General features: G+C 40.9%; 1 protein-coding gene across 4 annotated transcripts in view; it reads right to left on the bottom strand.

The window, feature by feature from the left end:
* Positions 1-27,094, bottom strand: part of b3glcta (beta 3-glucosyltransferase a) — a 61,205-nt gene that overhangs the window by 25,352 nt on the left and 8,759 nt on the right. For 3 of the 4 annotated variants that reach the window (XR_004615862.1, XR_004615861.1, XM_034604656.1), the window contains exons 3-8: positions 17,726-17,765; positions 9,323-9,432; positions 4,215-4,291; positions 3,451-3,562; positions 1,293-1,429; positions 1,087-1,150 (exon numbers count right to left, since the gene is read on the bottom strand). Coding sequence is in view for 2 of the 4 variants with exons in the window: in XM_034604656.1 (XP_034460547.1) it covers positions 1,087-1,150; positions 1,293-1,429; positions 3,451-3,562; positions 4,215-4,291; positions 9,323-9,432; positions 17,726-17,765 (540 nt within the window). In the remaining 2 variants the exon portion in view is untranslated. Of the gene's footprint in view, positions 1-1,086; positions 1,151-1,292; positions 1,430-3,450; positions 3,563-4,214; positions 4,292-9,322; positions 9,434-17,725; positions 17,766-27,094 lie in introns of all 4 variants that reach the window. The other variant, XM_034604657.1, reaches the window with a different exon arrangement.

Below are 27,094 nucleotides of genomic sequence, written 5' to 3' on the forward strand. Positions count from 1 at the left end.
AAAAGAAATAAAGGGAATGGCAGATAGGGAGAGATGGAGAGTATAACTGCAAGATCATTTTTCATATTCTTCACTGTGAAGACAGGCTTTACAGCAAAAGAATCTGTAATGAGGACGGTACAATCAGCGCTGTCTGACTATTGGCAACTATCTCAAAGAATCAGAAACTGTAAAAAGTGATAATCTGCTGACTGGAGTCTGGAGCTTATCTGCTGACACTGAACTGGCCTGACACCGGGGATTCATGCAATGTTTGTTTTACCGGCTGACTGACATAGATTTTTAGGGGCTTCTGCTGATAACGATATCATGGAGCAAAAAAAAAATAGAATTCAGGCTTGATATTTTACAGTTTTTATAAAGTTTATCATAGATAACTAGGAATAAAAATAAAACCCAGATAAAAACCAAATATATAGAGCTTGAATTCAGAAGATAAACACATCTTTCATGTAAAATGTAAAAAATAAAAGCACATCTTGACTGAATGGTTTTTCTGTATCAGCCAATAATTCCAAACACCAAAACCGTCTGTGAAAGGCATTAGGTTGTTTATAGCTCTGTTAATAAATGATCTTATTAAATCAGTGTTTCAAGGCACATTAATCTGCGATATAAAATAAATTGAATAAATTAAAATGTCTTAATTCAATTAAAAGTTGCACTGAAGCATCACACTGCATTTTTTCTTTTTTTTTAAATATAAGGAATATACAGCATTTGAATGACTCAATGATTGAACTCACACGATCTCTAACTGAAATCGCCTTTTTCAGACTGAGCCTGATAAGTCCTGATGCCGTGTTTACTCAATGAAATCCCTAGATGCCTCCCCGACTGAATATCTGTGATAAAAATAAGAACCTCAATGCTGCACCGTGACAATTCTCCCAAAGTAATGAGATTTCACTTCAAGGTTAGATGGATTTCATGCCTCGCTCTTTTTGTGCAAATAATTTAGGCTGGCTTTGCTTTGAGTGTGAGGAACAAGAAAATTGTTACAAAATGGCAGAAAACCAGGAGCCTCAACATCATTTTCCTGACAAAACAAGCGACGGTGCTCGTGTGACTGGCACATTATCTTACCTCGTGTTTCAGATCAATGGTGAAGTCAGATTTAAGGGGCTCCGCTTTCACTTTGTTTGCAAGCCTATAAAAAAAAACAAATCACAGACAATCACACGTTGGAGTATGTAGTTAAATAAAATATAAAATGAGACGATATGAAGCTGAATGAGAAAAACAACAACTTAGTTTTACAGACATAAAAAGGATTTTCTCTACATACTCACCGCACAACTAAGGGGATGCTTAAGGCCCAAGAAGCAGCAAAGTCTGGATATTTGAAGACAGAGGGATTCTCTGCAAAGGCGTAGTGATGGATGATGGTGGACTCCTGGTCGTGGAGCGGCTTACCAAGAAACCACTCCTGATAAATAAATAAGACAAACATAACTCAATATGTCAAAGGGTTGAAAAACATATGATGGTGAACTTTCATTGGAAAAAAGAAAAGTGGGATTCTGGTCTAATTTGGGAATTTTCACACCACACACGCCAGAAAGACTTTGAGATGAGTAGGTTTGTTACTGGCTGTGAAAATAATGAGAATTCTTGATAGAACAAAGTTCAAAGCTGCCAGATATTGGAGCCAAAAAGGACTCCCATCGTTATCCTTGACAGATCTAAAGTAAAAGTCTTCTGATATTTAGAGAAAATGCTCCAGAAATCAAACTAGGTTTAGTTCAAATGACTTATTTGAGGGTTTTCATACGATATATATCTGGGCTTTGGTGGAATTAGATAAAAAAAAAAAAGATCAATAACACTATTCTAGCAGTACATAGCACCGTTATATTGTACAGCATTATAATGTGTTTTTTCTAATATTTTGTCCATATGATTTATATCAATCACTTATATAGGAAGAACAATTTAGTAAGTTGTACCTAAACATTTGGCAAATAAGTGTAAATATTTGTATCAGTAATTAATGTGGTGTTTGTTTACTGCTGTTTAATCCATATGCCAAAGTTTGATAGAAACACCAATGAATCAACACATCGCAAATCTATCACTGTGTCTACAGTCCTGCTTTAGTGTCATCGCCAAGAATAGAAACGCCCTCAGACACTATTCTCAGCCTTTTCTCTGCACCGTTAATTACGTCAATGTCGACAACAAAGTCAGAAGGTGGAAAATCCCCACAGTCAATGTATTATTAATACTTTTAGGAGAAAAAACAAGTTGAACGACGAAAAAACTTTATGCTGTGATGCGCTGCTCATATTTCATATTTTACGCCATCAGAAATATTAGAGCTGTTAAGAATTGTTTTGTTCAGAACGGCCTTTAAATATTTGAAAAGAATAAGGAGAGAGAGAAGACTTGCTGCCCTCTCTCCTGAACGCAATGCATGATGGTATACATTGCTATCGGTTGTACACTACTTTTCATGATGCATTATGGGAAACAATTATAAAAGGGTTGAAAAATGTCCCTAAACATCTGGACGGCACTACAAAACGGTGAATTCCCTATGCAGTGAACTACACAGGGATCGGCGAGTGATTCCTGACACAGCCTCAGTGTCTAATTGGTGAAAGCTAATTTGACAGTGGCAGCTCATTATTATGTGGAGGCTTCACTCTTGCTCATCCCGAAACAAGACTGAAAACACTGAGCTGTGACACCTGAGAGAAAACGTCTTTGCAACAGGGGCAGTGTTGAAATGAAAGAAATCATGAGGTGTTGCATCTGTTGTCGTTTCCTCCTCGGAATAAGGTCGCGGATAACAATAACGTGGACGATAATGAATTCCAAATCTCTGATCTGGAACCGAAAAAGCCACGCAGGGTCTATATCAGTTTAAGATAACAATAAAATTGGTTTCCGTTTAATTGCTTTGCAAAGTTTTTCTGAGAGAATAAGAGTAAACTTCAGAATGTGCTGATAAAAATGTGTTATTATTCTGTTGGCTTTTCATCATTGTGCCTTTAAGATAATTTGGGGGTTTCCTTTGGTTTAAAAGCCAGCTCAAACTTGATATTCATTTCTTAAATGAGATAAACAAACGCTAATACGCTAATTTTAACTTTTACATTTAACTTTCTGACTTCACCATTTATCCGTTATTTACAGTATTTTCAACCGACCTCGCCAACCCATGGAAAATAAAACTATGAGTGGAGAGATGGGGTTTAAATTGGGTCGACGGTGGAGTGACGTGTGTGACAGGTTACAGTCGGAGCTGGCAGAGCTCAGTGCAGCTCAGCAGCTGCAGAGGAGCTGGAGCCGACCTGATACTCTATCTCTTAATTGAACTGATGATCGGCGAAGCTGGAGCATGAAACAGGAAGCTCTGGTCTCACTGATGGGTTTGGCAGAAAGAGGCAGAGCGGCAAAGGGACACACGGTGATCAAGGTTCGGAGCGAAAAGTCCCCACTCACTTTATTCTGGTCAAATTTCGCGAGGACTTGAACGAGCGTCGTCATCCTCACATCGGTTTCCTCCTCGAGAAATACAATCCAGGACGAGTTTTTCCCGAAGGATTGCGATAAGCTGAGGGCACACAGGAGAGTAAAAGTCTCATTAAAACAAGAGTTAAACAATAAAAGAGGAATAAATTGAACTCTGCTTCGTGCACACAAACTCCACAAAAGCCTGTCTTTTCATTTCAGTCCAGTCTGCGGAACCTTCTGTCTGAGGCACTCAGATAAAAGCAGCAAAAAAAGAGTTTTCTCTGCAGGAGGACAAAAAAACATCCCAAACACAGACACAGGAGGCGGCTCTGCAATGGTTTGGGTGTTTTTTTTGTTAATCTGGGTCCTAGATCTATATAATGGGAAAGGAAAGCTGTTTATTTCTCAATTGCCCTAAACAATTAGTGGACACGTTGGATTTTTGAGAGAGGCCCGAGCATGAAGACGACTGGTTAATGGCAGTAATAGGTTTATTGTCACAGTTATGGGCAGAATAGGAAAACATTTATCATAATGCAAAGCAATCAATCTCAGTTATTATGTGAGTAATGGCGTCTGAGCGATCCGTAAAATCATGGTACACAAAATGTTCCCAAAACCTACATGTGAGAACAAAAAATGGAAACGTTGGCATGACACAATATTTCTGACATCTTGAAACCTTCACTCCTTTTCTTTTTTTTTTTTAAATCAGACGCTCATTCCAATCCCGAGAGTTGAGGGATACTTACTAAGGCAGCAGAGGAAGGATACTCCAGTCGCCCTCATTTTCTGATAAACTGTGAAGAAGCAAAACCAACGGCAGTTTCTGAAAGAGAAAAAAAGAGAGAGATCATTTTCAGGAACTGAACAATAGCCGCACAAAGCCAAAGACAATTAAAGCAGCTTTTCTGCAGTGAAGGACCCGAGGGTGAACTTGGTGCACGGAGAGAAACTCCGGTAACTAGAGGGTCAATGGTTTGATCAATACTAATGAACCGGACTGCCAGAATGGCCCAGTCGCTCTGGTAAGATAACCATCACACCCGTACTAGTGTTTTTCCATGTTTTATTCCATTTACTGCAGATATTGTATAATAGAGCTAACCACTGTGCTATCCAGGTGTGTTTTACATTTTCTGAAGATATTATTCCACCACTCTGCAGACTAGAGGTTTTCTATTCATGTTTCTAAGATATAACAATTTCACCAGCAGATTCCTAAAGCTGAATTTATCACAGTGAACATTAAGTCTGCATTATAATTCAACTGTAATTAAATGTAAAATCATATGCACTGTATGATCTCACAATAATACTGCATAACTGTCCAATTAAAGAGAGAAGGCGTATTTCTGTTTGGATGCTGTTGTGGCCGACACTTTTATTTATGAGGTCAATTTACTAGTTTTTTCCCCAGATGTTTCCATGTGACGGGTTGACACAAAGAATGTATAACAATGCCAGTGTTACCCTTAAAGGAGAGAACATCAGGCAGCGTCTGCTCCTGCCTGTCCTTACACTAATAAAGAAACTTTCATAACACCACGGAAATATCAGAAAGGAGTGCAGGATATTTCAGGACGCGGACGGTGCACACAATCACTTCCAAATGAGAACAATCGGTTTCAGCAACATTTTCGGTCGTGAGGACGGAGAGTGGAAGGCGTGCGGGGATCGTGTGAGAGTTTCACACTGTGAGGAAAACAAAGCAGCCGAGCGTAAGCCCCTGTGGTTTATTACAGCACGGTCCACTCATCATGCAGAAAGTCAGGCTCCTTTGATTTAGGCGACGAGTCTGACACTGTTTACACCTCAGCTAATAAACACTGCAAGTCGGCCGGCAGTATTTCTCTTAGCTCTCATCTAATGTGACTTTAATCTGAAAGCTAATGGCAACACAACACCCATGTTTTATTAAACCGCTCCCAACTTCTTGATATTCACATCACAGCTATTACAGGAAAAGAAGAAGTTGGAGAAAGGGTAATACAAAAGAAGGATCGTCGTCAGATAATAACACAAACTCAAAAACAGCTTTTTCTTCAAAAAGCAATAAAAGAGAAGAAACTGAATCCTCTCCTGGCAATGAGGTGTGCAAACTGCAGACTGCTCATCGACAGAGAGGAGAAGGTAATTGTGTAGACACGCATGCAACAGACAGGACACCGATTGCCTGGTGACTTGGGAGAAGATGGGGGTCACCGAGACCAAGGACAGGAAGCTTTAAGAGGAGGCTGGAGGGGGCTGGAGCCACAAGTCAAAACTACTCCAGACACGAGCTGCAGTCAAAAATTTAATTTATGACCAATAAAGAACTAATCTGCAAGTGAAGAACACGCCGGCATGCTAGAGGTTTTCATCACGGCAGCTCTGCGAATGCAATTGTTAAGATAATATATGTGATGCATGAGAAAGCACTGGAAGCCATAGTGTATTCCACTCGTGCTGTGAAAAGGCTTCAGAGTTTAATCTCATTCTGTTGTACTTGTGCGTCTCAGTGGATATGAGCATTGGCTAAATGACAAAAATACTATATAAATGTAATGTGAATTCCTCCCAGAAGGCAGAAATGTCAGAAGGCAGGAACACGGGCTGTGAGCCGCCACGTTGAATACACAAGTTCCTGTCTGTGGGTATCACAAATCCATCTAGAGTCAGACGAGGGGGAAAAAGGCTCTGCCACAGAAATACTGATCATACACGCGTTTCCTGTCTTGGACGTGCAGTGATCAGGTCATTTATTTTTAAATTATCAGTGATATTGGCCTGAAATATTAAATGTAGTGCCCCTGAATCAGCCTTTAATCTTCAAAGAAGTTGCAAACCCTCATATGTATTGCTTGAAATGCTTTTGAATAGCTTAAGACAACTGTAAGACAACTGGATGACGACAATAGTCTTTTGTGAGTAAGACTAGAAATCAAAAGGTTATTTTAGTTCTCAAACCTGATCAAGATATTTTTATTTTTAAGACGTTTCACGGCACTGTGCATGGCTTTGTTCAATTAAAAAAAACACACACACTGTACACCAGACACGCTGAAGAGCTGCAAACGGAGAAATTCTATTGTTATTGTGGCTTTGATCATTTTCCTTCAGAATCCCAGGAACAGCCTTTAAGACTATTAAATGTCAGAAATAAGCTCCTGCGCGTCGTGCCTTGGAGGTGGGACTGGAGTGGTGGATGGCTGGTTGTAACTCATGTGCGGATAAAGAAGCTGGGGGTGGTAGTACACAAGATAAATGGGAGAGTTGCAATTTTATCACTTTACTCTGAGGGAACTTAAGTAATCAGGGTTTCTTTTTTTGCTTTCGTTCTATTTTCTTGCATTTAACTGTGTGAAATCCAGGACGAACAGGATGTCATGAACTAAAGCAGCAGCTGCCGCCTGCCTGCAGAGGATGTGTGGCTATGATGCACCGGTACTTCTCCTGGATCTCCTAATGGCCAATCTTACTATGAAAGGCAGGTGTGTGTGTGTGTGTGTGTGTAAAATATTTTGGTTTTACATGAAACTGCGGTGGGACAAATCAGACAACGGCAGGCTGCCACAGTCTAGTTAACTAACGGGAAACATTGCTTTATTCTGTTTCTTAGAACAAGCAGACCCTAATGAAAAGTACAGTTAAGTCCTAAAAATGAAAAACTGTGAATATTAAATGCTACAACTGAAGGCTGTCATGCAAAACATTGATTCAAATGTGCAACAGAAAATGTAACCACCCACACACATATAAGAATATTGCAAAGAGAAGATGACCTTTGCATATATGAAGTTATTTTCAGTAGTAGTTTTAATTTTTTTCCAGTTTTGACCTTTTACACTTGGCATTTCATATTCTGATTTTCTTTACGCTGTTCTCTTATTTTAGCTGTGGGTAAAATTATCCTCCATACAGATCCAGATTTAATTTAAATCTTTTTCTATCTATACTCCTATTTTCTCAAACTTTGAGGACTCTGTAGCACTTGGTGTGAGTACAGCAAACACTCTCTGACTGTTTTCCCGGTACACCTTGAGGTAAAGGTATTTTCACTCTAAATTTGTGCAGATAACTTATCTGGAGCAGGAGTCTGCTCTTAAATCTTGTTGAAAAGCTGTCAAGCCTTTACTGCCACCTCTTTGAGAAGTTGCTGATTAAAATTCTCCCCGGAGTTAGTTTGTGTAATCGCATGCAACAGATAATAAAACGCCAGACATCTCCGAGATCATAAATGCAAACACAACATGATGTGGTATTCATAAAGTCTGTCTCATCTTATAAAATTTGATGTCCATTAGCGTAACTAAATGCTTTCATGACAGATCTCATCTTGTGGCACAAATTGATGCCACTACTCATTACATGAAACATGACATAATCTTTTCCGGTGGGAATAACCAGAAAATCAAAGTCTGTGTCCTCAACTTATCAGATTTGAGCAATAATCATAAAATCTGGGCGTCAGTTGACACATGGAAGGACAAATATACACAGTACTAGGGCTGGTGTTAAACTGAGGTATTCATGCTTGTTATGTGAACACGCACAGCAACAGTGATATCTACAAAGTACTGCCTACTCAGGACGGTAAAAACTTTATGGATGTTTTATTGGGCCACAAAAGAGGGCGGGCTTACTTGCTGCAGATGGTCAGTCTGACTGTGACAGACAGGTCAATGTAGTTACTGTATTACATCGCCGATGCTTTTCATTTGGGGCTTTATATTACTTGAGGCTGAGAGCAGAACTCGAGGGCCGTTGCAGACGAGAAATAAAACAGCAACAGAGTGACAAGTTATTTTCACAGAGTTAAATGTCGTGCCAAATTTAACATTTTGAAATTACTAATACCTTCAAACCATAATAACAGTCACTTTGATTACTTATATATTTGCCTCTGTCAGTTTGGTACAGTCAATCGATAATGTAGAGCAAGGTGCTTGAAGTCCAGCAGTGGAGGAGACAACAACTGTGCAATGTAACGTTTCTGACAACACAACTCTGCAGACACACAAACCTACATCTACATTACAGTCACGACTAACAGAACAGAGCAGAGCAGCTCCTTCATCTGATTTACTCTAATGCTGTCATTAGCGATGCTGCATTCAGTATTTAACCGAGCAAAATATGCAGTAACTAATGTATGAAACCACATTTCATCTCGCTCCGAGGAGATTTAATGAACAGATGCAAATGCACACAATGTCATTTGTTTATTATAGTTTATTTTTATTTCCTTGGAGAAAGTATACAGGTTCTTTTCTATATTGGAAATTATAATATTCATTAGGATGAACATATGTCTTTGGATGAGCATCACTTCTTATTAAAAATGGAACGAAAAGAGGCCAGAAATGGAAGATTGACTTGCCGAGTGGAGCGATGCATCTCTAAACATCAAAGCCGGACAAATGTCTGGATTTCCTAAATCCATAAAATTACAAGCGAGCACACGAATTGATGTCGCAAAGAGCTGAGAAGGCTGCATATTTTAAACCACGCTTTCAATTTCTAGGACTTGAATGTCCCTTAAATTCAATCTGGAGGGTACCATGAATAATTCTTCATACCATCATTCAATATTTAAAATGATGAGTACTCTGTAATAGTTTAACACTTGGCAAAGCTCTTTGTAGTGAGATCTTGCCACGCGTACTTTCTCCCAAACGGATTTTCACATTAAAAAAGGAGAAGTCAAATATTGGAATAAGTTTTAAAAAATGTGTTCTGACACAGTTTACAACTCAGTTTTGCTGGAAGTGATGACGTGACATACATTTATTTTTACTAAAATATGAGTAAGCTTTCATGTGTTAAAATAAAAGCATCAGTGTATGTTGGTGTGAGTGAAAGGTGACGTGAATCTTACCTCTGTGAGACTGTGCGCCTGCTTGAGTAAATCGTCTCTCCGTCTCTCTGCCTGCCGCACGTGGAAGTAGTTGCTCTGACTCTGGATGATGAAAACTATCTCCCGCAGGTCTGGAAGAACACAAAGGACGGAGATGAGAGACTCGCACACTGTGAAAAGGGATCATGCCAATCGATGACCTTCCGGGAGCAAGACAAGATAAGAGCCAAGGTCTGAATAACCGCGGTGACTTTTGCTAATCTCCATTATTGGTCTGGTGATAATAACCAGCACATCAAGAGCTTAATTGGCTTGGGGAGAGAGTGGAAATGTCACAGCGCAGATTGTGTTACTTAATGAACGATCAGCAGTCACGGGAGCCTTCCTCCGAGATGCCGGAACACCCGAAAGGTTGACGTGGCCCAGCTGCCCACATCTGGCTGAGCGACACAACTGCACCGTCAGTTGAACTCTGCATTGTTACTGCATGTAAAGGCCAAAGTTAAGGGCCAGCTCAATAATGTCTGTTGAAGAACTGTAGCACAATGCTGATGACATGTTTAGATACCATCTCTTGCCATTGAGGCGGCTAGCTGTAGTTCATCGTCATGTGAAATCCATTTACAGGGCAGTAATAGTGACACAGCTCAATGAAGAATGACATTGGCTCACAAACGTGACCACATAAACCCCGGTGGCTCTCACGGCCACTACAACCACATGGACCTGAGGGGAGGGAAATAAAAATCTGCCATTTTGTCTTTAGCCTTTTTTACAATTACAGTTAAAAACTCCTGAATCCTGTAAGCCGCAGAGAAATTTCCGGAGGCTCTCACGCTGACATTTGCGTTCACATATACAGCCTCTCTGGAGAATGATCTTCGGAGTTCAGTGCATATCTAAAAGCAGCTTATAACAGGCAGCTCACAAGCCCCCCCCCCAATGAGATACGCAGGCCTGTTCGTACACTCTCCTCTTAATTAGAGCTGAAACAAACCTAACAGGCTCGGTGCCAGACAACTCTTCGGCTTGAAACATTTTAATTAGATACCCAACTATTTGTAGAGAGAATAGTGGGCATGCCACAACATAATTTATTTGTAATGAAGCTTTGCAAAATTAGCTGACTAAGAGTATTTTAGTGTTTCAAAACATAAATAAGTAACAGCCCCTGCTGACAGGTCTATAATCTTCCCTTTGGAGTCGTTGTGCAAAGGTGATACGAGGAAAGAGGGGAAGGGCGGGTGCTGACAATGGCAGGATTAGATGAATTGCCTCCTCCTCAATTACACCACTTGAACTTATTCCCTTCCTGGGTTCAGATATTAGCGCCGGGGTCAGGGGCAGACATGGTGTCAGGGTACAGTATCGGTGTCACATCTTTTAATTAAGTGTCTGGTGGGTGTGTCGCCGCTAAGCTCGGCTCATAACAATGATGCCATTGATCTTGCAGCGCTGGTGAGGGGGTGGATTTGCTTGCTAAACCTCGGCATGTCTATCTCCCTGCAGATCTAACCTCCAGCTCGAGCAGAGTTTAGTGACTGAATACCACTACACCACCTCTAAATGTCCTTCTGCTGAGTCTGCAAAACCAGCGTCTGCTGCACGTGTGCGTGCGCGCATTCGGTTTTCACATAAAGCAGCGCATTTCTAAGCCCTCGGTGATGCCGGATACTGCACAGTGCAGCAATAATAGCAGCTGCATGTGACGAACGGGAAAAATCAGATAAGCAGTTTGCCAATCCCTCATTGTGCAGATAATGCGTACCCTTATGTCACAGCAAAGGAGAATGAGGGGTAAAAGAAGAAACTAATTAAGACTGAATTCACTGGCCTTGGCTCCACACTAATGGGTTTCGATTAATCATCAAACAACTGGGAGAAGAGGGGGGGAAAGAAAAAATCCTGTTATTGTGCCCTTCTTCACTCAACTCATCATTCCTGTGTCCTTCTGCCTTCAGATAAAAAAAACCACCTCGGTGCACTCCCTTGGCGCTCATGATGGACAGACGTGTACAATCAATACATCTACCTGTGTTTAATTACACAACAAAGGTTTAAAATGTCGTAGGTGTCAACAACGCCACACAGAACGTTTTAGTGGCTATAGGTGAGATTATGGGATGATCGCTCCAGGCTGGGAGGATTATAAATTGATCTAGAAAAGGCAATTTTTTTCCCCTGAAGAAGATAAATCTGTATTGCAGTGGCATTGAAAGTGCCTGCATGCTGGGAGGCGGTGCACTACAATGGGTGGTGTGGTTTCTCCGGTGTTGGAGGATAATAGATTGTATGGGTGATGGCTTAAAAGCTGCAAGAAGATTCAGAGTGTTATTAGGGTGAAAGGTTTTTCAGGTAAAGCCGTCACTTCGTTTTTTCATTGTCAATATAATATAGGTGCCCTGACGTTTCCCCCACCTCCATTATCAGGTTCAACTTGGTTGTTTGTCAAAAATAAATGCATTGAATGTTTTTAATTTTGGTGCAGACCTTAACGCACCCCCTCTGCATGAAATGAAACTGCAGATTTATTGGCAAATTTCACTTTGTCCAACACTTTTTGTTTTATGGCTAAATACGGAACGACAGTGACTGAAGGTTCCTGGGGAGATGAAGCCAAATCCATGGTCACCACAGATACAGATGACTTTGTTTTGCCAGGCCGAGTCTAGTCCTCGTTTATCTCCCCTCACTTCCCTTTAGTATTCCGTGGAGGCCACTCCATAAAAAAAAAAGAAAGACTGTATCAGCCTTGAATTATATTGGCTGAAACGAGACACAGGAGAATTCTGCCTCCCTCTCTCTGATCTGATGCTTCTCTCAGTGCGTGGAGCCGCTCTTTAAGGGCCATCACCACCTGGTCTCCGGGCAAACTCCGAGTGAAAGCTCCGAGTGCACTCACTTCATCGCCATCCCTGCATATGAGAGGCAGCAGGATCAGACTGAAAATGTCTCTGCCTTCTTAGGTGTGTGCCTGCATTGAACGAAGAGGGTGTAGCAAATATGTGCACACTGAGCGTGGATCATGTGCTCTCGTTGTGGCCGGGCCCTGCAGCGCTGGCACCTCGTTGACACAAATCAACTGTGACACTTCCTCAGAGCAGAATAGCAGACGTTGCCAAGTGGCAGAAAGGCTGCGAGCACACTGACCTCTAGGCTCTCCTGCACCTCTGTCATCTCCATCAGTGTCACAGGGCAGGTGTGGGTAGTCACCAGAAGTGCAGGGACGTTTATTTTTCAGCCAGGAGTATCTCCAATCCGCACGGTTACAGGAATACATTGAGAGGCAGCCAATGAACGTGTGGCTGAATTTAGAGAGCAGGGAATTTTAAATCTAGTTCAGAATTTAGAAAGAAAAATGGAGAAAAACGATGGAAAGCAGATCAATAGTGTAATTTCAATGACACATATCTGCAGAACCCTACAGGGATGAGGTTCTGCGGCTGGGGCCATGGAGCTTTGCTGGGAACAATGAAACCGTCATGACAGATCCAGAGCTTTCAATGCCAGCACATATTCAGAGATGACAGAGGATGTCAATAGCTCATTTCCATAGTCGGCGCGGCCTGACTCCCCACCCAGTGGCTGATTGCACTGGTGTAAAACCTGCTACACTCCACTGACTCACATCATTGGACTCCCCGAGACAAGATGGCTCAGAATCAGCCTTTTCACGAAGTATTCCCCTCCAACTGTCTCCCTCCTCACGTCCGAAGCGGTGCAACCGAGAGACGTATGCCCAGAGAATAGGGATGCAGTTTCCTGACCAAACTAACCATGACCGCCACACTAGACAGCTCCAGGATTTAATAGCCAATCCACAGACATCTGGTGATATTCAATCCGGGAGCCCAAATTCAATATAGCCAACTTTTTAGGCTGTGGATAGTTTGATTTGACCATAAAATATAATTTACCTTCCCTATAGGCAATCATCTAGCGCGATGAAGGCCTATTTGTCATGCAGCAAGCAACGATTTTCCATCAGCCTCCGTCTCATATTAATACAGACTTATAATTGCTTTGCACAGGATCAATAGAGAACACGGTGTATTTAACTTTCATCTTACTCCTGAAAAGGTCAGTGTCATAAATATCTCAGGAAAACAGAGAGGAAAATGGCAGACAGGGAGGGAGGGAAATGAGGAAGGAAACCAATAGAGAGATAGGGTGTGTGTGTGTGTGTGTGTGTGTGTGTGTGTGTGTGTGTGTGTGTGTGTGTGTGTGTGTGTGTGTGTGTGTGTGTGTGTGTGTGTGTGTGTGTGTGTGTGTACATGTCTCTCTATGGTTGTGTGGACGAGTTCTGCTTCTGCTGATGGTAAAGGGACAGGGAATGCATTGTGTCTATGAGTTTCACAGCTACAGGTATACCGTTTTTTTTAAAGCTGGGTAAACCTGCAACAAAAAGGCGATTGACTCATTTCCCATTGTCAGTAAAGGAGTTGGCCTTTGTGTTTCTTTTACCCGGTGCATCATGTTTGACGTCAAGAACAAACCAACAACTGAGGGGGTCTGAACCTTGCAGTCCTGACAAATTAGCACATCACCCGAATGTCACGTTTCCATTACTGCCGATTGGAGCCACTTAAAACCTGTGTCTCCTGCAGGGTCCTTTGACGTGGAGAGAATGATTTAATCCATTCTCATTGCAGACAACAGCCAGTTACTGGGTCTGCGTTTTTGGACCAGTGGAAAACTAGAATAACACTCAGTAGAGCGCATTCCTCCACCAATCAATCGACTGACTGGCTCTTAGTAGAAGTATGAAAGAAAAAAGAAAGTGCTCCAACCTACGTGATTTAATCCTGCTGACAAATACAACCAACAAAAAACAGACAGGTGTGAACATAACCTCCGTGGTGGAGGTAACAATCACAGAGCAGATAAACATAGGCTCTGGTCGGGGGAGAAAAAAGAGGCTCTTCAACCTGTGATAATCACTCTAATTAGAGGCTCTCTGGAGTTCAGGACTCCACGGACAACTGTGCTGAAGACTAATGAGAGCTGAACCTAACCCTTAAACCTCACTTAGCATCAATAATTCAGGAAGATGAAATAATTAATGCTAAACCAATCCCAGGTTCTACTTACGAAACCCATTAATTACCAATTATAATATTTAAAGACTGGCGTGACGCTTGGAAATAAGTTTGGATTTTCTGCAATTTACTGAACATGGACTTTATGGGAAAACACATGATTTCATAACATAGTATACACATTCTATATATAACAATATACCAATACCTAAGGATGAATGCGTGGAGTTGTTTTAATTTTCAAAATAAAAGTCCTCAGCCATGTTATAATAAAGAAACAGTGGCAGAGACAAGAGAGTTTGGTGACAGGCAAGCAGCCAGGAAAGTAAATACTCAGAGTATGTTCGACGGTAAACAAGCAGAGTTCAGTCAACACCTTGTGAACACCGTTGAAGATACAATACACACTCCTGAAGAAGCCGACTGTGGGGGGGGGGGGGGGGGGGGGGGGGGGGGGGGGGGGAGGAAGTTCTGCTTTCTTTGGCTTTATTATTGTTACAGTGATAATGTGATTTACACATCTGGCACACATCCTCTGCTCCGTAGCAGAAACATTTACTGTTTGTGGTCCAGAGTTGGCCTCAACTATCAAACACTTTATATTCAAAACAACAACTCCACCTTTAAAACTGCTTTTGGCAACGTACCTGGCATCTGCTGGAACATTTTAATTCCTTCCACGGTTAAAGAACAAGACCTATAGCTCATTTATCGTCCTACAACATCACCAGTAAACATCTGGCCTGGTTCCGTTGCCGTGAAAGCCAAAGAGCAAGTTTGAAACCATATTTGCAAACATATTCAACAATCAAACTAAAAAACACGGATACTGGCCACGACTAAGAAAAGAGAGCAGAAGAGCAAGAAACAGTGATTTGTGCTCCACTGTAGAACCACTGAACTTTAAAAATAATGCAGCCAAGCCAAGAGATCAATAAGCGACCGGACACCCTTTCATTTTGTTTCCTCCTTTAGAGACAAGAAGTTCACTTTCAAAATATCAAAACAACTCAACTCTTTGTTATGAATTCAATAGGTTTTTCTTCAGAATGTTGATTGGAAAGGCATCATTATTCATTACCGTGACTCCTCCACTGTGCCACTGTTATTATAAACCATCATTTTATCTATTTTATCTTTTTATTATTCAGAATACACGGGTGAGAATAATATGACTTAACTGAACTGATTGAGCGCTCGTCCAGTAGTGATCATGAAGTGGAGCCGCTGTATCAAGGTTTCATCAAAAGTTAATTAACTAATTAAAACCAAAACAGAAACATTGACACTCGAAAAAACATCGCTGTTGAAAGAACCACCTAATAATCCTTGAGAAAACTGTATTTCAAGTGAACTTTGACTTTTTACTTTGGTCTTTGCTAACATGGAGGAGGCAGGATTCATGACCGACCCAGCCACAAGGGGGCGATCAAGACGTTTTAGCTTCACTTTTATGAGCCGACATGTCGTCCAGCTTCATATACAGTCTGTGGTTGTATAAATTCTCGTCCTATTTTAACAGCGCGGGAACAACATTGAGCCGAGTTGGATGTTTTCTCTTCCGCAGGCTCTTGGGTAGGTGATGTCCTCCAGGGTTTTCCCTTATCTAAAAACAATATGCAGCACAATATGGCCACGGGAGTCACACTGCTCTTTGTAGTACAGATGTGTAATAATGTAAACACACAGACTGTATAAACAACACCCTGTTTTATTCTGATGTAAATAGAACATTATCCTCTTAAGATTTGGATCCCTGTGCCCCCCCCCCCATAAAGAAACACAGTGATAACTCAGAGGTCAGCAGCTCCTTTCAAAATAAACCAGCCACTCGTGCCGTTTGATGTCGGCTGCCTCGTTGCAACAATCGAACTCCCGACATTTATTTTCCTCGTTTTGAATCCCTGCCCACGAACAATATTCTCTGCAGGTGAGCGTGGCTCTTCTTCTGTGACAAAGGGAATTACTATGGCGGCAGCAGATAGCGCGGCTCTATTTTTCAGATAGCTGTCTGTTTGTATTTCCTCGCTGTGCCGAGGTGCCAAATGAGAGCATTACGAAGTTGCTTCTGTGTGCTTGTGCGTCTGGGGGTGACCCAGTTGAATGAACAACAGGCAGAGGTCCAGAAAACTGGCTCCAATGTCCTCTGCAGGCTCCCGAAAAAAAAAAATCATTCTCAGATACGGATTGTACGAGCCCCCTGAAGCATGAAAGGCATGCGTGAGATCTTTTTTTTATTTGTTCTACTTATGAAATTCCTGGTTTCTGTCAAATCGATGAAGACAAGGGACTTTATTCATGAAAAAGTCTGGCATCACTAAACTATGTTCATTTTACAGCCTCTTCTATCTTTTAATTCGACCTACGATTTATGATTATATGAAGTGATGTTGTATTTAAACCATTCCAGCGTTCTGTTCTCCTAAAACGGAAAAATACTCAGTAATAATCTCTTCAAATGTCAAACAACATTGATCCGAAGAACAAACAACATGATCTGTTCTATGAAAAGCAGCTTTGAACAAAAGTTCAAACGCAAATATCAAATCATATAAAGTACATAACAGTCTTTGGTAACATTACAGCCGGCAAATAACAAGGTAATTATCTAGTTTATACAGGGTTTGAGTAAAGTACATAATATGTGCTGGGGTTTTCAAATAAGAAGAATTAGGTGATTGTGAGATATTGAGAAATAAAATACATTTACTTCTACTTAATGAGTATAAAGCACCATAATATTGTCAGTGGGAAATACGCCAGGAAAAGTCTTTACTGATAATACAAAGACATTAGTTATCGTATTGTTTACTTAAGAGTTCTGATAATTGTAACATTATACACTCTAAAAAGATGTTTGCATTTGTTCATATGTAAAAACACAAGAGAATATATAGTAAAATAGTAAATTACTAATTATTTACTATGTGTAGTTAAAAAAAAACTTGTATTTGAGGCTCCTCCTGATTCCCTCTGCTTCTGTCATTCATTGGCATCCTACAGAACAATTATTTTTCTTTATCATTTTCTCAATTAATCAACAAATCATTTGGTCGTGAAATATAAAATATCACATAATTGATTTTAAGAAGGCCTACAGTAAAAAAAAAGGTATATATTTGGTAAATGATCATATTAGAGAACAGAAATCCACATTAAAACATTTAGCATTTTTTCTTTAAAAGCTACAAAATCAATTATTAAAATGCCAATTATTTTTCTCTTGGTTAACAAATGAATTAATCATTTCTGCCCCACATGCCCCAAATGTAGGGAATATTTGCACTGTAATTTGCAGGCTGTAAAACACTGCATTATGTATTGTAAACTTTTCCAGTCTTACTCTCATACTTTTGCAACTAATTGGAAAGGAAACAGGACTCACCCAGCTGATTGTTGTGGATGACATGCGCATCATCTTGGCTCTGAAAAAGACAGAGAGACGTTTCAATAATTACGACATCAGAAAAGAGCTGTTCAAACACGTCTTCAAATAATGACCTACATAAATCCACTTTTTTGCTCCAACAAAAGACGCGGAGAATGGGCTGTGTGAAGATGCTCAGTTTCAGCTAAACACTCCATTTCCTTTTCCTAATCACTAATTAAGACTTAGTGATTCTAAATATGGAAACCTCTATGGGTTATTTGGAGAAATAATGAGCGATACCCGACATCATTAGTCCTTCCTAATTGTGTGGATTTTGTGCCTGCAGCATTTAGGGCTTTGAGCATGGAGCTCAATTAAGGCTTTGAACACTGTTCCACCTCCAGAGCTGTCAGCCCATGCGGCAGACCGCGGCGGGATGAGTGAATCAATCACAAGCCGAGCAAACTTTGAGGAGACGTCTTTTACCTCCGTCTTTCAGAGGAAAATCTCTCAGACTTGGGAGAAGGCAAGAACGTGTGGGTTCCGGCGGCTTCCAGAGCTCTAGAGCACGAGTATTAATAGATAATGACAAACCGAGGGCCCTGTTTTGATTTATGACTTCCTCTAGACTAACAATCATTTCACTGGCAAGCTGTTGCAGCCTTCAGAGAGATTAACGAACTCATAAATTCACCCGGAGCCGGTATGGTGCCGTGGTTACAGACAATCGCAGTAGTTTGGTGGCAGTTGCGCGAGCCGGCGTACGTGTAACCCGCCAACTCAGCACATTCAGAGGACGACCAATTTTCATAATAGAGAACATCCTATTAATTCGGCCAATTTCCCTTTGAACAGCTTCGCGCAACCGATCGTTAAATTATTCTACGGCACATATTTTCTGCACTTCCTGTCATTTTCCTCGACTATTTATCAAACCCGGAACGGAGTGTTTTGACAAGCATCAAGCAGGCACGTTTTCAAAATGACAGTAGAAAGTTTGAACTGCTCTGATACACACGGCGGTGATTCCTGCATGTGCCTCACTCCGCCCGCTCGTATTTTTTTTTCCCAGATGATCAGAGTTAGAGGTAAATATATGCACAGGCAGACAAGATCATATCAGGGTGATTTAATTCAGTGGGTACGAGACATCAGCTTAATTGGACTCAGTAGCATTAGTCATGCCCACAAGGTTTCTGTCTAATCTTATCGCACGAGACTCCTCGGAAATCATTCCCTTAGCCGAGGAGAGAGAAGGGAAACGTATGCATCCTGTAAACCAGGAGGATGCGACAGGTAAACTTGTAAATATAGATTATATAACCACAGGTTAATATGGAGGCAAATGAGCCAAATAATCCCCAAATAAATGATGCCGCATTAGGACCAGAGACGGACTGACTCCAAATTAGGCAGTAAAACAAATTCCAATACCGATAGAATGGCCAATTTAAATATATAAATTGACAATAATTCCTAGGATGTTATCAAATTCTTGATTGAACAGGTAGAAATAAATGAAAGTGAGGCTCGATATTTTAAAGTTTAACCAGAAGCTTTATTATACATAACTATTAACAAAAAGAAAACACAAATACAACTAAATTTGTAGAAATTTAATGGCCCCTCTTTTCAGCAGTTTGTTATATTCTGTAAAAATAAAAAGTTTTAGTTTATTCGGCAAACACAAACTCCGACACCGGTATCGGCCAATAAAATCAACCAACTGATAAATCTGTCTGGCTCTAATTAGGAAGCTGTGACTGATGAGTGTCAGGTACAAGGTTTTTCAGCGAGCGTCCTCCAGCACAACACGACTCACAGTAAATCACTAGATCGTCACTGCCAAACAAAATAAATCAAGACCTCCCGAGTGATGAATGTAGCGACGAGTGAAACGTTACCAATTATCCTGATTGTGAGAGTGTGTGTTCCCAACGTGGGGTTGTGTGTTCACTACATGATTTGATATGGCCCTGAAGAAGACCTTATGACTGACGGACATGGTGTTAATGAGGCTTTAATCAGAGATCTCTCAATCTATGCAAACTGGAGAACCTCCTCCTCTGTTCCACATCGATTTGTAACGTTCCGTGTGTTTGAGGAGTTGTTTTTTAATGAGCTGCTCTAATGGGTAACATGCAGCCTCCTCCTTCGTGTCACTCACACCATTATTTCGGCTCCAATGAGGTTCCAACACGACCGTCTCTGGAAAATATAACTTGAACCCAGTTCAACCTTTTCCACATTGTACAGGAAGACGTTGCTTTGGCCAATCACGTACATGCAAGTGCACGTTCTTACTGTTACAGATTCCTGGCTCTGTAGAGTCCCGATTTACTGTTTTACTTTATTTAACCTCATGGATTCAATTCTAAACCTTGACCTTGTTTGGTCTGAACACCTGTTTACACTATAATCAGGTTTTTCAAGATGACAACTGACTTTTTACCTCTAATTTTTTTTCCTCTTTCCTCTAATGAGATCTGAAGGTCTTGAATTTTGCTTGTTAGCACTGGAGGTTCAACTCAAAACAACTATGCAGAATAAAAGTGGTGTAGGAATTAGTTACCTCCAACAAGGAAGTTATGGTTTTATTTGGATTTGGTTTGTGATATAATGGACTGGTTTGTTGTTTGTTGGCTTGGCTGGTTGGGTTTATTACATTCTGATGTTTTTATTCTGATATATTTATAAATTAAATGTCAGATTAAACCCTTGATTTATTTCCTTTCTGTAGTTGCTTGTGTTATTTCACACAATTTATAATTCAAATGTAAAAACAAGGTTCCAACAAGGTGACTTTACCTCAAATGCTTATGATCAAAGATTTACTCATTGGGCCTCATTGTAAATCCTGCTCGTTGGTTGCATTTCATAAAATCCCCACAGCCGACTGACACAAGGATAGCAAATCTTCTCCTGGTGGCATAAATTATCTAATATTCTGCGGCAGAGTGAACCAAGATCAGGTCTGGCATCATTTTCACCATTACTGAGAGATAAATCACTCACACTTGGCCTTCTCCCTGCACAGGTAACGCTCTCCTTTATCCCATCTGACAGCAGGCTGTCAGCCATTTGCAGCAGGAATCAGACACCCATAGGTGTTAAAAAGGAATTGCTATGAGTCTACACGGTCCATCCAAAGGGTTTAGATTCCCCGACGCTTGCGCACTTTTGATCTGTGGCAGCACCGCACTGATGCAGACAGACAGAAAAATTGTGCCTCGTGTAGCTTAACCTCGGAACGGCAGCGGCACCGCGGTGGAGGCGTTCTCGGCTTATGTGGACATGCATAAACTCCTCGAGAATCATCCTCAACCTACTTAATGTGAACGTTATGTAGTCAAGGACACCAGCAAAGACAACCCTTTGATCTCTGCCTTTGATTGGAAGCTCTTCACATTCATACATGGCGCCCTGCTTCGTCTCTCAGTCCCAGAGGGGAGAGACGCTCCACTGATGTGAGTGACCCGTCAGGTCGCATTAGCTTTCAGTTCACTGATGGCAGGAATTCAAGGTTGCAGGACTTTTTTTGAATTTTGACATGTTGGATGAAAGTATGTGATGTTTATAGAAGCCGGCTGTCAAGACGGACTTGGAGCACCTTAAATACATGAAGGGTTAAACACTTGATGATGTAATGAGCCGACTTGTCAGATTTCTGTGAACATGAGCAGGCTTTACTTTTTCAGGTTTTCACTTTTTCCCCCTCATTTGGTTGACAACTGAAAATTAGGTGGAAATAACTGCTGATTACCATCAAAGCAAAGGCATTAAGACGATTAAACTGACAGGTTGATCTGGTAACTTGTTCCAGAATGTGCTCAACAGTCACGTCAAGAAAAGAAAAGTTGCCAGAAATTGGTTTTACATCTAGTTTGAAAGTGTTATTAGCCCAATAACTGAGATTTTGTTTGTTGGTTTGTTTCTCAGCAGAATTACACGAAAACCTCCAAAGACCCCGTAACATTTTGGTCCAGGAACTACTATTTAAATCACATTACGAGATAGAGTTTTGTTTGACATTTTCAGCCATTTCCCAGGGAATAATTCATGGACTTTTAATGGAAAAAAAATAAAGAAATCAGGCACATTTAAGGGAACTAATATTTATGAGTTTGTGCCATTTGGTGTAGCTGGGTTGAATTAGAATATTTTATTGGGTCTTGGCGGAGGTATGTGCTCTACTGAGTGCCACTCTATGGTTGAGAGAAAATATTGTTTTCATTATTAACTAACCTGCCAAGTGTGACACAAATGTCTGATTAACCATTTAGTCTATGAAAGGTCAGTCAAATATATAAAATACATCACAGGTTCCCAGGGACCAAGGGGACATCTTCACATGTCCCGCTCCGGCATCTCACGTTTGAGATGCCGGGACCACACGTTCGACATTTTTATTTACCGGCTCGAAAAATGATCCAAACGATGCATCGCTCATCGAAATAGACGCGGATTCCTTCTGTTGACAGTCGATTGATCAAATGATCGCTTCAGCTGAAGAAAGAGACCAAAACCAACAATGATTTTTATCCAACTAACACACAAGATTTATGTCTTCAGGAGGAAAAACCGAGAGCTGCAGACAGGAAGTAGCACATTGCTGGTGTTGGTCGTTTCACAGGATTTTATGATTAAGAAAAATATAGAAAATTGCCAGTTGAACACTTTAAAGTTTCAATTGATGACGCAAGCTACATAATTACACTTTAAAATAGAAAACAGTTGGAGTAAAGAACACAGAGGCAGTGATCACTTGAATTGGATTCATTCTGCACGTCATGTAAGACAGAGCAGTGTAAAGCACGGGAATACAGACAATACATGCAGAGTATAGGCCTCCAATTAAGGTCGTTCTAACGAGATATGAACTAGGGGCCTATATGATGCAGCTGCTTCAGTGCTGAATCGTATCCATAGCAACGGCCATCATCCTGTACCCAGTGAAGTAAGTAGCTGAAGAAAAGGCACCGTGACCCGTCTCAATCTTAAAAAGACAAAATGTTCATTTTAGCCTTCCTTTGTTCAACACACGCACGCGGGCGCGGGCGGGCGGGCGGACGGACGGACGGACGGACGCACGCACGCACAAAATGGATTTAAATAAGAACAAGAGTTTCAGTTTCATTAAAAATCAAGAATAAAAGGCGAGAATGAGAGACCAATGTCACTGCATTTAAATTTCACATTTGCAAGATGATATAATTAGCCGGGGTAAATTAACTCCTGCGACGAGGATCTTGATTTCCCTGAGCTTCTATTACTTAAGTATGAATTCGTTAAGGTGCACTTGTTCTATTACTTTCTTCCTCATCGAACCCATGAGCAAACTTGTCTTTCACCGATGGCTGCAGCCTCTGTGTTGCAGAGAGTTTGTGATACTGTGGTTTATTTTGTCCCCCCCATTTCTTTCAACAAATACAGTAATTTATTGCCTCTCAGGTACAAATGGAGTGTCCACTTCTCTTTTTCCTCTTGTCCACTTCTTTCAGCCTCAGTCTCACTCCACGCTGTTCTTCTCCACAGCTGATAACTTGAACAGCTCCTCTCGCACAGTGAAACAGTTCAACGGGGATGTTCTCACTTAGTTCCACTGTTTCGCAGCTTTGTTTTTCTAAGCACAGGAAAAAAATTGGTGCCAACAGAGGCAACTCGGCCGCATAAAATTGACGGGGTTCCAAATCTGGTTGCCTGGAGCAACGGGGAAAACGTTACAGTCCGGCCCCGCTGTGCGAGTTATTCAGGGTCACACCGAGCTCCCTCCCCTCTGCGTGAGATGGCTGATAGATGTTGACCAGATTTCAGCCATGAAAGTCTGCAAAGGGGCAGATTGGTCATAGAGGAAAAGATTATTCGAGCTCAATAAGCCCTCGACTTTCTGGATAATATCTCAGGCTTCTGAATGTCGCATGAGCCGGATGCTGTGTGACAAAAAGGACCGGAGCCAGGATTTGTTGATTTCTGATGAGGAGAATCTAATACAATCCGTGTCCACATGTGGAAAATTCAAATGTTAATTTTTGGCAGCGTGAGCACAGTTTTTATAGCCAACAAAATTACTGCCATTGTTCATTTAGGAATTTGAATTCCACTTTTCCTGCACAACACTTTCCAACCTGCCATATTTCTAGGCTGCTCACAAACTGCATGATTAATATCTACCTACGATAGAGACCCATCAATTTATCAGTTGGACAACTTTATCATTTTCTATGTTTGCAGATTCGTGCCTTTATTAAACTTTTATCTAACAGAATAAACAATGCAGAAGAAATAATCATGTTTTTTTTTTTCCCAATTCATGATTAATATATTTTGTTTGTATTTGCGTTTCCTTTTTATTTATAGTGATCATAATGAAGTTTATGGTTAAACTATAAAATATCAAGCATCAATTACATTTCTTTGTCATGATGGTTTGAAAGCAAAATCTTAGGAATCATTGCCAAATATTTTAATATACTGTATATATTGGCCGATTTAATTGGTATTGAAAATATTTCACTCATAAATATATTAGTGTCAGCCAGTAAAAAATCCATATCATCAATCGGACTCTATGACCGACAGATTTCTACATTTGCATTCCTGAATATGCTGATATTTCATTATAATCTGTTATTCTCACATTTTTTACTTCATATGTCACAAAACACTAGTTTCTTGCAGTTTTGTGATAAAGTCACAGGGCAGGTTTTCCACTGGTGACTCTTCCATGTGGACTGTTGGACAGTGGAGGGGGAACACAGCCATTTTGTTTTTCTTTCCCCCCCGATGATGCTCACTTTTATCTGAAAGCTTTTCTTGATCTTCCAGACCTCGTCTTGAATTTCCACGGATCCACTTAACAACAATTTCTTCACGACATATTGAACAAAAGGAAACGTCAAGCTTGAAGTGGTTTGATAATTCTGACAGCTGCGCCTGGCAAGCTGTTGGTAATCACACTTTTTGTCCATTTGCAGAACGCTCAAACAACTGCACGTTGGCAGCGTTCATTCAGCTTTTTTAATCTCAGGCAAAAGAATCACACTTCTCCTCTAAAGTTTGGTTTTCTTGTAGCGTCTGCCAGAGGCCTGAGATTCTGGAGAATAAGCACAGCTCCTTTTGTGTGTGGTGAAATCCACCTCGGCTGCACAGACAGATGTAAAACACAAATCTTTGCAAAGAAAAAATGTGTGACAGCGAGCATTAAAACTTAGAAATAATAACAGAGAAGATGTAATTGTCCAATCAGACATAAGGAGGTAAATCGATTGTGTTAGGGAAGACAGCAGCTTTTATTCCTTCATGATTGGTCGTTATGTCAGCGAGTGAACTGCACTCGAGACTGAGTGCAGTTCACAAAGAGGTGAAGGCTCACACACACGAAGAGGACAAAGGAGCTCGATGCTGTAGGTAGCCGGTCAGGCTCTTTTCAGAAGAATTGAAAAGTACCGTATTGACTCCGACATTCAAAAGTTCAAGTTATTCGTGGGCTGTGCAGAATTCTTGGAAGAACTCGGTGAATAATTCCTCGCATTGTGAACTGCATGCATACATCCCCTCACTGTGCGGAGTCCTCTGGGTGCGCAAGATCAAGGCTCGTCTGCTTACATTAGCAAACTTGTACTACACTTGTTGTTTAAGCTGTTTATGGAGCCCGGGAGCGGCAGATTATCTCGCTACCTATGCTCGCCCCTCGTCAACATCTCCAAGTCATACCAAGTTCAAACCGATGCCAGTCATCAGAGGCTCCAGGCGCTCTTCAAAGCCGGGAGGTAAATCTGCCGCTCCACATGCAAACCACAGGCTGTGTTCAAAGACAACTACTGAGAACAAGACTGGGATGTTTACAGCTGCTGCCATGTTACACTTTACAAATCATATGCCTCTTAGTTGGGTTATGTGCAATAAAAGCAGAGGATGCATCTTTTCAAATATTTCCCTCCATGGGGGTTCGCACCATCACAGTGAAATGTATCATCAATCATATAAATCTGTTGTCGTAAGTTTCACACTTGGCGTCACCACACACACACACACACACACACACACACACACACACACACACACACACACACACACACACACACACACACACACACACACACACACACACACACACACACACACACACACACACACACACACACACACACACACACACACACACACACACCAGGAGCCCCTGCAGGTTTAGCCAGATTTGAATCACGATGGGATGGGCCCAGAAGTCAGATCATCTCCACTGACCACTGGGTTCACATGAACCAAGCTCTGATGGAGCAGTGGTTTAAAAGCCTGTATGGGTGGTTGGGCTCCATTAAATGCAACACACGCACCGAACAATGCAGTTTACATTGTTGACAATTCCAAAGCGGCCGTCAATAATGTCTTGGGTCCATTAACACCTTGGGAAACTATCAGGAACATTTTTAGGATGCTAATGGATTCGCACTTTATATGCACCTGCTAAAATTAATTGCTATTTTACAGTAAATTGTAGTATTTTGCAGAACACAAAGGTTCTGCAAAATTGTGACGAGAAAGTTTTCCTCCTACGACTTAATTTTCATTTTCATTCTTGCCTAAAAGATATGAAATATTGACTGAAAAAAATCAAACCAGTGCTTTTGGAAAATGGATAGCGATCAAATTTTAAGACCGACAACAGGTATGTTGTAAATAAAACCATTAAAAATATCATGATCTTTAACATGAAATTAAAGCATTTGTTGCTGCGATGGCATCAAACAATCTGTTCTTCTCTGCATAGCTGAGATAAATATCAGTCGAGTTTGATGGGGTTTAAGATCAGAGTCAAGGCCGTTGTGCAATTAAAACTTGTCTGGAAAATATATTTTTTACATGAACTTGAGAGGCGTATATATATATATATATATATATATATATATAGTATATGGAATGTCCAACTCAAACACACACTATCTGGACACTTAGATATGTATTGGTTTGTATACGAGCTTATAAATATTCCAACCTCTCCACTTTAACAGTTTTAAGCTACACTGACAAAGTGCCCACAGCCTGAAACTTTGCTAGAAAGTCAATAACCCTCGGTGGAAAGAGCAGAAATTAATTACTATCATCCAGCCACTGGTCTATTTTAGAAATTATAAATCACGTGTGTTTACTTTAGAGTCCACTCATTTATAAGCATGTGTTACAAAGGATTCAGTGACTTTCCCGTAACTAAACTGGAGCACTTCCCTGACCCAGAAATTTGTATTCCTTTCTAATTTGTTAATGTTGTTCTCCAGCTCAGGAGATCGAAAAAAATAAAAGTGTGTGTGTGTGTGTACTTTTACAGGAAAGTTGTAGCGAAAAATCCGACGACAAATATTACTGAAAACAACACGTGTCTGATGTACA

This window comes from Hippoglossus hippoglossus, chromosome 13 (genome assembly GCF_009819705.1).
Source record: "Hippoglossus hippoglossus isolate fHipHip1 chromosome 13, fHipHip1.pri, whole genome shotgun sequence".
Classification (NCBI taxonomy): domain Eukaryota; kingdom Metazoa; phylum Chordata; class Actinopteri; order Pleuronectiformes; family Pleuronectidae; genus Hippoglossus; species Hippoglossus hippoglossus.